Source organism: Daktulosphaira vitifoliae, unplaced genomic scaffold, assembly GCF_025091365.1.
Source record: "Daktulosphaira vitifoliae isolate Bord-2020 unplaced genomic scaffold, ASM2509136v1 Scaffold_5, whole genome shotgun sequence".
Taxonomy (NCBI): Eukaryota; Metazoa; Arthropoda; class Insecta; order Hemiptera; family Phylloxeridae; genus Daktulosphaira; species Daktulosphaira vitifoliae.
In genome coordinates, this window is record NW_026099576.1 from 15,566,920 (window position 1) to 15,579,424 (window position 12,505).

General features: G+C 30.3%; 2 protein-coding genes across 3 annotated transcripts; both read left to right on the plus strand.

Annotated features, from left to right (window-relative positions):
* The first annotated feature begins 2,543 nt into the window (after nt 1-2,543).
* Nucleotides 2,544-10,886, plus strand: LOC126908570 (odorant receptor 46a-like). Of its 2 annotated transcripts, XM_050690760.1 has the most exons (6): nt 2,544-2,931; nt 5,172-5,247; nt 8,278-8,377; nt 9,443-9,562; nt 9,661-9,819; nt 9,906-10,886. In XM_050690760.1, exons 1-6 carry the CDS (start codon nt 2,676-2,678, stop codon nt 9,960-9,962), a joined length of 768 nt encoding a protein of 255 aa, XP_050546717.1. In that variant the 5' UTR covers nt 2,544-2,675; the 3' UTR covers nt 9,963-10,886. The 2 variants fall into 2 exon arrangements, with proteins under 2 accessions (XP_050546717.1, XP_050546718.1); XM_050690761.1 differs by lacking the exon at nt 9,443-9,562.
* Nucleotides 10,887-10,960: 74 nt separating this feature from the next.
* On the plus strand, nt 10,961-12,083 carry LOC126908200 (uncharacterized; the record flags this gene model as incomplete). The annotated part of the gene is made up of 1 exon (XM_050690111.1): nt 10,961-12,083. A coding segment is annotated over exon 1 (855 nt), but the record flags the coding sequence as incomplete, so codon positions are not given.
* Nucleotides 12,084-12,505: the final 422 nt, after the last annotated feature.

The window sequence follows — 12,505 nt, forward strand, 5'->3', positions numbered from 1 at the left end:
TTCATATCTAGTGATTGAAACGTGAGTTCCCAATTAAAAGAATTTAGGAACTGGATGACACCAGTAAAATTTGTTTTATTGAAATCAAAGTAAGAAGAAGTAGTAATATTTGTTAGTAATTTTGATGGCAGGTTGAGGGAATAAACCAATGGTGGATGAAAGGTATCTGGAGGGACGGCAGATATAGGAGCAAGGTCGACAGATGCAAATTTAGAGTTAGTGAAAATTAAATCTAGAATATTTCTTTGCGCATTTGGTATATTATTGTTTTGGTAAAAACCGTGAAAAGAAAAAGTTTCAGGCACACATAAGTACTGTGATAAGGAAGTTGAGGAGTAATAGAGTCCATGATTGTCATTAGTCCATGAAATGAATGGGAGATTATAATCACCACAGAAGATTAAGGAGTAGGATGGATATTGTTGTGATATGGATTCAACTGAGTTAAGATGAGTTTTGTATAATTCAATTGGAGATTGAGGAGGGAAATAAACACCGCAGAGTATAAAATTATTTGAGTTAATGTTAAAATGGATGAATAGTTGTTCAATACTATTTTCTGTAATAGAGAGAGGGAAGGAAGGAATGTCTTTGCGTATGGCAATAAGAACACCGCCACCTCTTTCGAAAGAGCTTGTTGTAGGTGATCTATCAAATCTGTAGATATTATAATTAACTAAACCTAATTCAGGGGAGAAAAAATTACTATTAAGCCAAGTTTCTGTGAGTACAATGAATATATAATCAAAACAAGATGTATTACATTTAAAATTTGTGAGTTTGGTACGCAGACCACGGCAGTTTTGATAATATCCGAGAAGGTTAAACGAGTCCCTTTTATCACCTAGCTTCGAGGACGTTGATGTCCTCTGAATATGTTTTTTGAACGAACACTTGGTACGCCATTTGAATAAGATATTGTTAAGTTAGTCTCACCTGCAGCTTGTCGTTGTTCCATCTCAAGATGACATGCACGAAGTAATTGACGCTCCAAGGTAGTTTTGTCACGAACCAAGCTTGTAAGAGGAAGAAGATTTAAGGATTTTGTTTTGGCCTCCCGATAAGCCGTTAGTATTGATGAGGCAGATTCATGCGATTCAAAAATTACTTTAACAGGACGAGGCCCTTTATTGGAAGGTTTACCTAGACGAATTGGTTTGAATTCTTTTGTGTTTTCGAGGGAAAATTTAGCAAAAATATCCGATAATAACATTTTATCATCATTTATTTTATTAGAGAGGTCTGATGAAGTAGACTCAGGTATACCATAAGTAATAATATTATTTTTGCACCGCTCGCGATCATTAAGTTCTTGAATCACTTCGGTAACCGAGGAGAGAGGAGCGGTTTTAGGAGTGTTTGTTTCCAGAGTTAGAACTTTAGATTCCAGAATTTCAACCTTACCACGAAGGTCTCTAATTTCTATAGTGAGAGTGTCAAATCGAGAAGTAAGTGAGCTTAAACCGTCTTTTATTTCTTTACTAAGAGCTTTATGGTTCGCCAATAGTTTATCTTGTGACTGTTGGATCTGGGTTATAGCTTTAAAAAGCTCATCGGTAGATTTAAAGTTTGTTGATGTGATTGAAGACGACGAAGAAGTTGAACGGGTGAGGGGTGGTGAAGTTTTGGCTGAGTTGGTAGGCATTATGGATGAGCGAGAGGTAGTCACCAGGTAATGAGAAATGTGTATATAATGGACTAGCGTTAAAGTCTCCGGAAATAGTGTACTGAAGTTAGTAACAATATGGTAACAAAACCATTAGTGATAAGACTTTGACATATCATATATATATATATATATGATTAATTAGCGAATTTAAGAGTTTTAGCGATATTAACGTTATTCAATATTAATATTTGAAAGTTTTGAAAAATTTAGTTAACAACCATTTTTAAAAACTTGTAACATATTTGTGATATAATATTTACCTAAAATATGGTAAAAACCTAAATATTTTACAAATGCTGTATGTATGTAATGTAGTTTACGGTGCATTTATTTAGTATAATTGAATTTCCTCTAGTAAGAAGAAGAGGGCCATACGAAGTTTCTATTTAATTCAGAATTATTTTACAAAAAAATTAATTATTATTTACTATTGTTTTTATTTTTAGATAATTTTATACAATAATTTAAAATGGAAAACCAAAAAGAAAAACACTACATCATTAACTATCATATCTTGAAGCTTTTCAAAATGTATCAAATGCTAATTCCAATGAAAGAGTCTGGATTGAAAATAGGAAAATACAATTTTAACTATTGCACAACTTATCCAATTTTTATATTCTTGGAATTAAATAAAATGGCTGGTTGCTTCATAGGTTTTTACTTCTATATAAGTGATTTTTACACTTTTGTTCAATTTCTTTTATCAGTACTCAGTAGCATTATCACAATATTCAATGCCTTAAGATTTGCTCAAAAATACAAAGAATTCTGGGAATTATTCGATGTGATGAAAACAAATTTTTTGTCAACATTAACGTTATGGTAAAAATAGAACATGGCTAATCACTGTCCCGCTCTCCACATTTNGTACAAAAATTATAATCAAGAAATAATTCAAAATTGCAAAAAAAAGTGCTTCATAATATGTAATGTATATGCAGTTATTTGGTTCACTTCATTGTTTTTTTGGGTTTCTAGTCCATTTATCATTAAAAAATACTCGATGAGAAATCGTAATGGAAATTGGATAGTCTATCGAAACAATGTAGTCAATATTTTTCTAGTTTACTTTTCTTTCGATAATTATAAGCATTTTTACTGGATAATTTATATCATAGAAACAATTATTGTGACACAAGTAATTTTAGATATTATCATTCGTGACGTCGCTGTGATAGAACTATGTATGATATTAACTAGTCAGCTTGAATCTATTGCATTGGAATTTGAATCCCTTGGTTATCAAATAAAAAACACAGGTAGCGATTATTAAATGACAATGTGATAATTCATGATATCTTTTCAAAATATGTGAAAAAAAATATGGTCTACAAAAAATTTTAAATGTCTATAACTACTATTGTATTATTACTTTTTGAGATTTTATAATTTTTAGTTATAGGGGAGCAGTATGTTCAACATTAACGTTATGGTAAAAATAGAACATGGCTAATCACTGTCCCGCTCTCCACATTTTTTAAATCATCAAATGTTAATATATCAAAAAGTAATAATTCAAAAGGTTATCGAGCAGTCAACATTTTATTTATATGTTACGCTATTTAATGATAAAAAAGTTATAATAGGCAAATTTTACTTTTGATAGTTACACCAACATATTTTTTTCTTACTTTAAATTTGTTATTTATTTATTTTCATTATTTAATGAAAAAATGGGGGAGGTAGGTTATTTAATTAAATATTCATGTAATAAATCGCACTGTGTATATACGAGGTGTGTTCAGAAAATAACGGGAATTTTTAATTATCGCGGGTTTTTGAATGTCCAATTATCAAATTTTTTTTCATAATATTGATACCCATGTCCCAGAAGTATGATCAAATTTTCAGCTGGATTCATTTTTTACTTTGTCAGTGACAGCCGCTAAGGTTAGACGTGTTTTATGAGCTCGGCGATTTTCGTTTGTTAAAAAAATGGATCAAAGGACTTGTATCAAATTTTACCTAAAAAATGAAATGAAGTGTAACAAAGTGTGTGAAATGTTAACAAAGGTCTATGATGAGTCTGCTATGAATAAAACAAAGGTTTACGAGTGGTATAAGTGTATCCAAGATGGCCGTGAAGACGTCAAAGTTGACGAAAGACCCGGTCGTCCCAGAACATTAACAATCGATGAAAACGTTGAAAAAGTGAAAGAAATGGTTATAAAAGATTGCCTAATCACAATCAGAGGAGTCGTTGATGATGTTGAAATATCGATTGGCTCATGCCATAAAATTTTTTCGAATATTTTGGGTATGAAACGCATAATAGCAAAATTGTTGATTTTTGAAAAAATACAGCGGCGAGTGGAAGTCGCTTAGGAGTCACTTAATGAAGTCAACGACGATATAGAATTATTTAAACGTGTTACAACAAATGACGAAAAATGAGTTTATGGATACAACGTCGAAACTAAGCCTCAATCATCTCAGTGGAGGCATTCTGGATCGAAAAAGGCTCGACGAGTGCGATCGAACGTGAAGGTTATGCTCACTGTATTATTCGATTTTAATGCCATAGTCCATCATGAATTCTTGCCACGAGGTCAAACAGTCAATAAGGAGTACTACTTACAAGTTAAACGCCGTTTTTGCATGTAGCAATCCGAAAAAACGACCAGATTTGTGGCAAAACAATTCATGACTTTTGCATCACGATAATGCACCTGATCACACTACATTGCTTGCTCGAGAATTGTTGGCCAAAAACAATACTGAAAAGATGCCTCAGCCTCCATATTCGCCAGACATGTCATCATGTGATTTTTTTTCTATTTCCAAAAATAAAGAGAACCTTAAAGGGCCGTCGTTTTACAAGAATAGATTACATTAAATGCGTATCTCTGAATGAGCTGAAAGTTACCCCAAAGAAGTTTGAGAAGTGATTAGAGGATTGGAATAAATGTTGGCACAAGCGCATAACATCTAATGGGGATTTTTTTGAAGGGGAGAACATTAATGTAGACGAATAAATAAATATTTTTTTTCAAAAAAGTTCCCGTTATTTTCTGAACACACCTTGTATATGTTTCTTAATTTCAATTATACTATTTGTACAATAAGAAGTAAAATAACTATAAAAAGATATTTAATAACAATTTTTTTATTTATTTGGGTGTTAGATGAAAATAATATAAAAAAAAAAAACAGATCATAGTAAAATTAATACCTTCTCAGCTTCGCATGAAGCTAAACAAGTTTTAAATATATATATGTGCGTATTCATTCTGTATAGTCTTTAAATTAATTTTTTCTTTAAGTTAAATATCAATTAGTTTTATCCAACTTTTAATAATAATTGTGTTTTAGTATTGTTGTTGTTAGGAATTAATTTACTACATTAATCAAGTATTTAATGAAAATGAAAATAATTTTTAGAATTAATTAAAAATGAAAGTATTACATTTAATCGACTCAAAATTATAGATTTCAGTAATTTAGTTAAAGTAAAATAAAAACATAACTTATACAATACTTATATTTTCATTTATTCCAGATACAAAGAAAATGATTAAAATGTCAACAATTGACAATTTTAAACATATTATTTTGGATCATAAAAAAGTTAATATGTAAGTTTTAATATTAAATTAACTCATGATTATTATGTCTTAAAATATTATTTGTAATTGGTTTCGCTTGAAAAATAATCATTTTACGGGATCGAATATTTATTTTTATTCTATTAAGTTAGTTCAAAACATTTTTACTCAGAATGATTATACAGTAAAAATTATATTCTAATGATTATTTATTTTCTTTTTTTGTATGTTCTCCATGAAATAAATGTGATATCCAACGAAAGTAGCTAAAATTTATATTAAACTGGCATTTTCCATAAATAATATAATTTAAAATTCGTGTTATGCAAATTTTAACCCATAATATAACTTAGTAGATCATAAGTTATAAGTATTTATTTTTACCATAATATAAAAATTAATTTTAGTTAAAAACTGGAAAATATTGCTATTACTTTAATAATCAATATACAGAGTGGAACAGATCTAACTAACAACTCTTCTAACTTATGATCTATTTTACATTTTTAAAATAGTCTTTTTTTTAAATTTTTGTTAAAGATATAAAGATAACTATTTTATAGAGATGATTTGAAGAAATATTTTGATGCCAAAAACTCTTATATTAATTCAGTTGTTACATACTACAGTATTTTGGAGTTTGATAAATTATGAATTTTACGATTTTTCTATGGTATCAAACGTTAGTCCATGTTATGTAATCGACAGAAGTAATCACTATCTTATAACGTTATATATAGGCGATAGTACGCGATTTATTTTCCATGGAAATTATTAATGTTTGAACGAGCTTTTTATAGATATGAATATCTTAAATCTTATAATATAATATTATTAAAAAATTCAAAATTCAAAATTGAACAAACTTCAATATACTATAGTATGTAACGACTAAATTAATATAAGAGTTAATCATAATACCAAACCTAATAATGTAAACCTGGTGGTGGGATGAGGACGTTCAAAAAATCATAGAAAGTAAGATAAAGCAATTCAAAGTATGACAGAAGAGCAAAAGGAGAGAAGACTGGATGGAATATAAACGCTTGTGCAAAGAAGCCAAGTGTGCAGTAAGTAAGGCAAAATTTAAAAGGTATGATGAGTTGTAATATAGGCTAGGAACAAAGGAAGGCAAGAAAGAAATCTATAGATTTGCAAAGATAAGAGAGAAAAGGTCTAAAGATTATTATTATATAAGGTGTAAAAAATGTTGATAAAAAGGTACTCTCGAGTGATGATGGTGTTAAAAAAAGGTGAAAAGAGTATTTTGAAAAATTATTGAATGAGGAGTACTCAAAAAAGACATTAGAGTATATCTCGTGGAATGAGGAACTGGTAGATTTAATTAGTGAGAAAGAGGTATGGGAGGATATGACATCAATGAAAAAGAATAAAGCAGTAGGACCAGATGAAGTATCAGTAGAAATATGGAAAATATTAGGCGATGTTGGCATAAGGTGGTTGAAGGAACTTTTAAATAAAATCTTATTAGAAGGAAAAATACCAAATGAATGGAGAAATAGTATTATGGTGCCGATATTTTAAGGTAAAGGAGACATACAGGAGTGTGGAAATTATAGAGGCATAAAGCTTATGAGTCATAGTATGAAAATTTGGGAAAAAGTAATAGTTAAGAAAGAGTAAGTAATGAGACATCGGTATCTAAAAACCAGTTTGGATTTATGCCTGGTAAGTCAACAATGGAGCCAGTATTCTGTGTGAGGCAACTAATAGAAAAGTTTAGGGAAAAGAAGAAAAAGTTGTGTATAGTATTTATAGATTTGGAGAAAGCGTATGACAGAGTACCGAGAGAGGTTTTAGAGTGGGTATTAATGAGAAAAGTAGTCCCGAAAAGGTTCATTAATATAATAGAAGATATGTATGATGGCACTTGTACCAGGGTAAAAAGCGTAGGAGAAGTATCAAAAGGTTTTCGGGTAAGAGTAGGAGTGTACCAAGTTTCTGCTTTAAGCCCTTACTTATTCTCTATAGTGATGGATGAAATTACTAGAGAAATACAAGGAGAAGTACCGTGGTGCATGTTGTTTGCTGACGATATAGTGTTAATAGGAGGAAATTAATCAAAGGCTAGAGGTATGCAGATCAACTCTTGAAGAAAAAAGTTTAAGAATAAGTAGAAGTAAAACAGAGTATATAGAGTACGAGTTTGACAAAGGAGAACACGAGGTAGGTGAAATGAGGAGGTCAGTGACAATAGGCGAGAACGTGATTGGAGAGGTGGAGAGTTTTAAATATTTAGGGTTAGTTGTGCAAAAGAGTGGTGGTATTGACGAGGATGTAAGACACAGATTTAAGTGCGAGTGGTTGAAGTGGAGAGAAGTGTCTGGCGTCTTATGCGATAAAAGAATTCCAATGAGGCTGAAAGGTAAATTCTATAAGACTGTAAGAAGGCCAGCTATGATGTATGGTTTAGAGTGTTGGGCGGTTGATAAAAAAGTAGAGCAGATAATGAGTGTAGCACAGATGAGAATACTTAAATGGATAAGTGGAGTAACTAAAAAAGATAGAATAAGGAACGAACATATAAGAGGGAGTATAAGTGTAGCATCAATCGTGGATAAGATGAGAGATAATAGAATTAGATGGTTTGGTCATGTTATGAGGAGAGAAGAATAGGATGCTGTAAGAACATTTATAGAAATGAATGTTGAAGGAATAAGAGGTAGAGGAAGACCAAAAAAGAGATAGAGGGATGTTATTGAATGCGATTTGAGACAGCTGATGTGAGCGTAGATGATGTGGAAGATCGTGTCAAGTTGAAGTTTGGGATAAGGGTGGCCGACCCCAAGTAGTTGTGATTAAGGCAAGGAAGAAGAAGAAGAAAAAAAGTTCTTGGTATCATAATATTTCTTCAAAACGTAAGCTTATCTTTATATCTTCAAAAAACAAATAAATTTTTTGTAATTGCGAACAATAATACAACATATAGTGTAAAATCAATTAAAAATAAAAATTATAAAAAGTTATATAGGTCAAAAGTTATAAGGGTTGTCAATTAGATTTGTTTCATTCTGTATATTAAATTTGTTTATTTCTTAGGGTTATAAAAAATTTCTATGATATATTCAAACCTATTGCAATACTTCAATTAGGAATCACTTATAATTTGATTATTGGCTTGATATTCACGTGTGTCATGGTAAGTTGTGTTCAGATTTATAAAATTTATGAAAATGTTATAATATTTATATTTATATAAATATTAATTTATTAATATTTAAAAAATAAAATTGCAAAATAAATTATTTGTTATATTTTATAACTTAATCCCTGTGGAAGAAGATAAGAATACTTCCACGGTCCCTTTGCTAGTTGTAAGAGACAACTAATGAGGTTGTGTCAGATCGACAACCGGTGTAAAATTTTGTAAAAAAGTATGAGGAATCCTGAACAGAACGTAGACAGATTATCTCACTTTGAATATATACAGGTACAACAAGTGAAAGGAAATAAAGTAGCAAGAGACAGAGTAGATCTAAAAAATAAAGTGTTTGATGCCAGCTGGTCAACTTGAACGGTAGTTCATGTGTTTCTCTCGGGGGTATAGAAATTTTATCCACATCCAGTCTGTCACAGGTCTAAGCACAAGAGGAGTAATTTTAAAATTAATGTCCTGATAGTTTGAACTCTTATTCGTAAAAAAGTACATGCTGATGAATATATCGTAATTAACTGACCAATACGGTATTAGTATCACAATCATATGATAATACCAATTAGCCTGATGTATGCACACTATTTAAGCCATAGACTTTTCTAATATTCTGTAAAATCACTCAACCATTCCGTCAGATTGTGGAAGTAACGGTGTATTTTTTGGGACACATTATAACGGCTGATCTTATCTCTGACCAAAACATTGGCCACTGTCTTAGCTTCCTTATTAGCTTCTTATTGCTTATTGCTATTCTTCTCCCTTATTGCTTCTGGCATTTAATGAAATAATTCATAATTACCATGACGTATAGTAAATAAATAAAATCCAACCTTAATTTCTCGCATCCGTATATAACAACCGTTGGCTTGGTTTAAGATACAACAAAATCGGTGATTGACACAAAATTTAAAAATGATCAAGGATGACAAATTTCTATCTTAAACTCTTCAATTCACTACAAATTAAGTCTAATGACATCTTTTTAATCACAAAAATTAAAGTAATAATTTATTTACTTATTTTTATTATTATTTTTTTTTTTACCAGAATTTTCTGAATAATGATATATTACTATTAGTTGTTCTTTTGAAATTATTTTTTACAACTATTGGAGTTATTATGAACTTATTTGTCTGGTGTTTCTTTTATGGATACCTAGAAAATCAAGTAAAATTTAATTTGTCTTAATTATTTAAACATAATACGTTAAAACATTCTATCACGTTAAATATTTAAAAATATGAAAATTATTTTTTATTTTTCAGAAAAATAAAATGAATTTTTTTATGTACAGTTGCAACTGGACTGAACAAAACTTAGAATTTCAAAAAATATTACTACTAACAATGAAATTAAATAATGCAAATAATTTTACAATGAAAGTAACACCGACCAAGGTTTTTAACTTAGAAATGTTTTCAAGAGTGAGTCTAAGTTCCTTATAATTAGCCTGTTGTTTAAGTTTAAATTTCCAACAATAAATTAATTAATTCTATTAATTTTATTTTAGGTAATGAATACATCATACTCAATAGTTTCAATATTATTAAAAAAAAAGATTCGATAATTTATTTAACAACACATCTTAATGTATTTTATTAGGAATGATAGTTTAATATTTTGTTCTCGTATATGAATATAATACAATAGTAATAAACATAATTTTTTTTTTGCAAACAAAATTGTCTTTCTACAAGTTGTAGCGTTACGCTACGGCTTTATCATTGGTTGACAGTCGCAAGAAAGTCCGCTGGACAGCGCTGTTTGACAACCCTTATTCAAAAAATGTAAATTAAAGTATTTATTTATTATTTTTTTTATTATTTATTATATTTATTGTAATGATTATTTTATATACCAGTCTTAACGAGAACTCGAAAATAGGAAATTAGAATATTCTTTTGTTTTTGGAGGGTTTTTTAAAAATAAATAATATGTGGGCAATTGTGTTCTACACTACTCCGGTGGTGACGGGTAGCATAAAGTACACCGTCACTACTTGTATAATTATTCTCTAAAAATTCTAATAGTTTTTTTTTAAGTTCTTCTTTTATACGCGTCGTTTAACTAGTGATTGCAGTATTCAATGCCAACTAGTCTTCATTTAATAATTCATCATTTCATTTTTCCATCGAGTAAGTTTTCTTTATTTTTCCTTAACTCTTATTACTTATATAATTTTCAACGGTGTTCGTAACTAAGCGTTACCAACCGTGATCAAAGTTATATATTCTTTTTTTTAAAGGCTAGTCATAATCTTCAACGGTGATTATAACCATCGTGTTATCAACCGTGATCAAGATTGCTAGTTTTTCCTAAGTATTCCTCTTTAATCCTTTGCAACGGTGCTCGTAATAAACGTTTTACCAACCGTGATCCAAAGGGTTAGATTCCACCACTTATATAATACAGTTCATCTTCAACGGTGATCATAATCTCCGTGTTATCAACCGTGATCGAGATAACTGTCTTTTTGTAAAAATCCCTTTAACCTTTTTGCAACGGTGTTCGTAACTACTCGTTACCANGCAACGGTGTTCGTAATTACTCGTTACCAACCGTGATCCAGAGGGTTATACTTCTACTTCACCCCAAATTAAATAGTTTCTAAAATAAGACTGATATAGTAGTTAGTTAATTAATATATGTATATATTCATCTTTATATAAAAATAAATCAGAACAAATCGGTTAGTCGAAAAATTTGTGTTGTATTTTTCATATTTAAAGAGAACAAACGTTTCATTGGCGCCCAACGTGTGTTGCTCGACGAGCTGGCACCTATTTTTTACACCTGAGAATAAATTGTACTTAAGAAAAAGTAAAATAACAATATGGCAATTACATTAGAAGCAATAAGAGAAATGTTTAAGGAAGTAATTAGTGATTTGGACAAAAAATATGAAAAAAGAGTTGAAGTTATCGAACAACAGAATATTGAATTAAATGATAAAATAACTGATTGTGAAGAGAGAGTAAGAGAAGAAGTCAATACGTTAGGTAGTCATGTAGTTAGATTAGAACAGGCATATATTGACACTTTAAATAGAATAAATACGGTTTATAATCCAGAAAAAACAAATAGTCTCGTAGAAATTAATTTGCCAAAATTTTTTGGAAATTCTCGTGATACACATCCTTTGGCATATCTCAAACGTTTAGAAAAGTATTTTGAGAGAAAAAATATTAAGCCGGAGGATAAATTACTTTTAGTTGAAGATAGTTTAAAAGGGAACGCTGGTAATTGGTTTTCTATGATTAATTATTTGTGTAATGACTATGACAATTTTAAACAGTTATTTATTGATGAATACTGGTCGCGTGGTATACAGTTAAGTTTATGGAGCCAGTTCTCTAGTAGTGAAAGGGTAAAAAATATACCATCTTATAGAGAGTATTTTGCACAGTGGATGCAAAAAGTTAAATATTTTGATTCACCAAAATTAACAGAGGCAGAAGCAATTGTTATAATAGCGCGTCATTTCCCTGGCTATATACAGGCTATGTTAGTGAGTATGCCGTCAAAAACTTTTCTAGAAGCTACTACGCTGTTAGGTGGGGAGGACGCGAATAGGAAAAGTGTATATCAAGTTAGTCAAAACAGACAAGCGGAGGATCAGGGAAAAGTGGAGGAGGAACGAACGAATGAACGCCGTAATCCCTTTTATCGCAATAATAATATACAAAAAAAAAACAGTAGCACAGTGGGGTCGAGGCACAGTGTGGACGAGGCATAAATGGAACAAGTATAGATGATATCTGACAGTGATTAAAATCACTATCATAAGAAACGCTTCGATGCAAATCTGTAGATAGTGTTTCCTTTAGAGAAATTGGTGAAATATTTTAAAAGCAACATGAACTCTTATTTCTTTAATTATATCCTGATTAGTAGTTCTTTGATTTTAAAATATAATATATGAATAAATACTAATTATAGTTTTTAAATTTAGTATGAAATTGTGAGGCCAGCTATGATGTATGGTTAATAGTGTTGGGCGGTTGATAAGAAAGTAGAGCAGAGAATAAGTGTAGCAGAGATGAGAATGCTTAGTTGGATGAGTGGAGTGACTAGAGAAGATAGGATAAGGAACGAGCATATAAGAGGAAG

Coding starts and splice junctions, on each gene's coding strand:
- LOC126908570 (XM_050690760.1), top strand. CDS start 2,676: ATGAGAAATCGTAATGGAAATTGGATAGTCTATCGAAACAATGTAGTC. Junction 2,932..5,171: donor TTATCAAATAAAAAACACAG/GTAGCGATTATT, acceptor CATTTATTCCAG/ATACAAAGAAAATGATTAAA. Junction 9,820..9,905: donor ACTTAGAAATGTTTTCAAGA/GTGAGTCTAAGT, acceptor ATTTTATTTTAG/GTAATGAATACATCATACTC.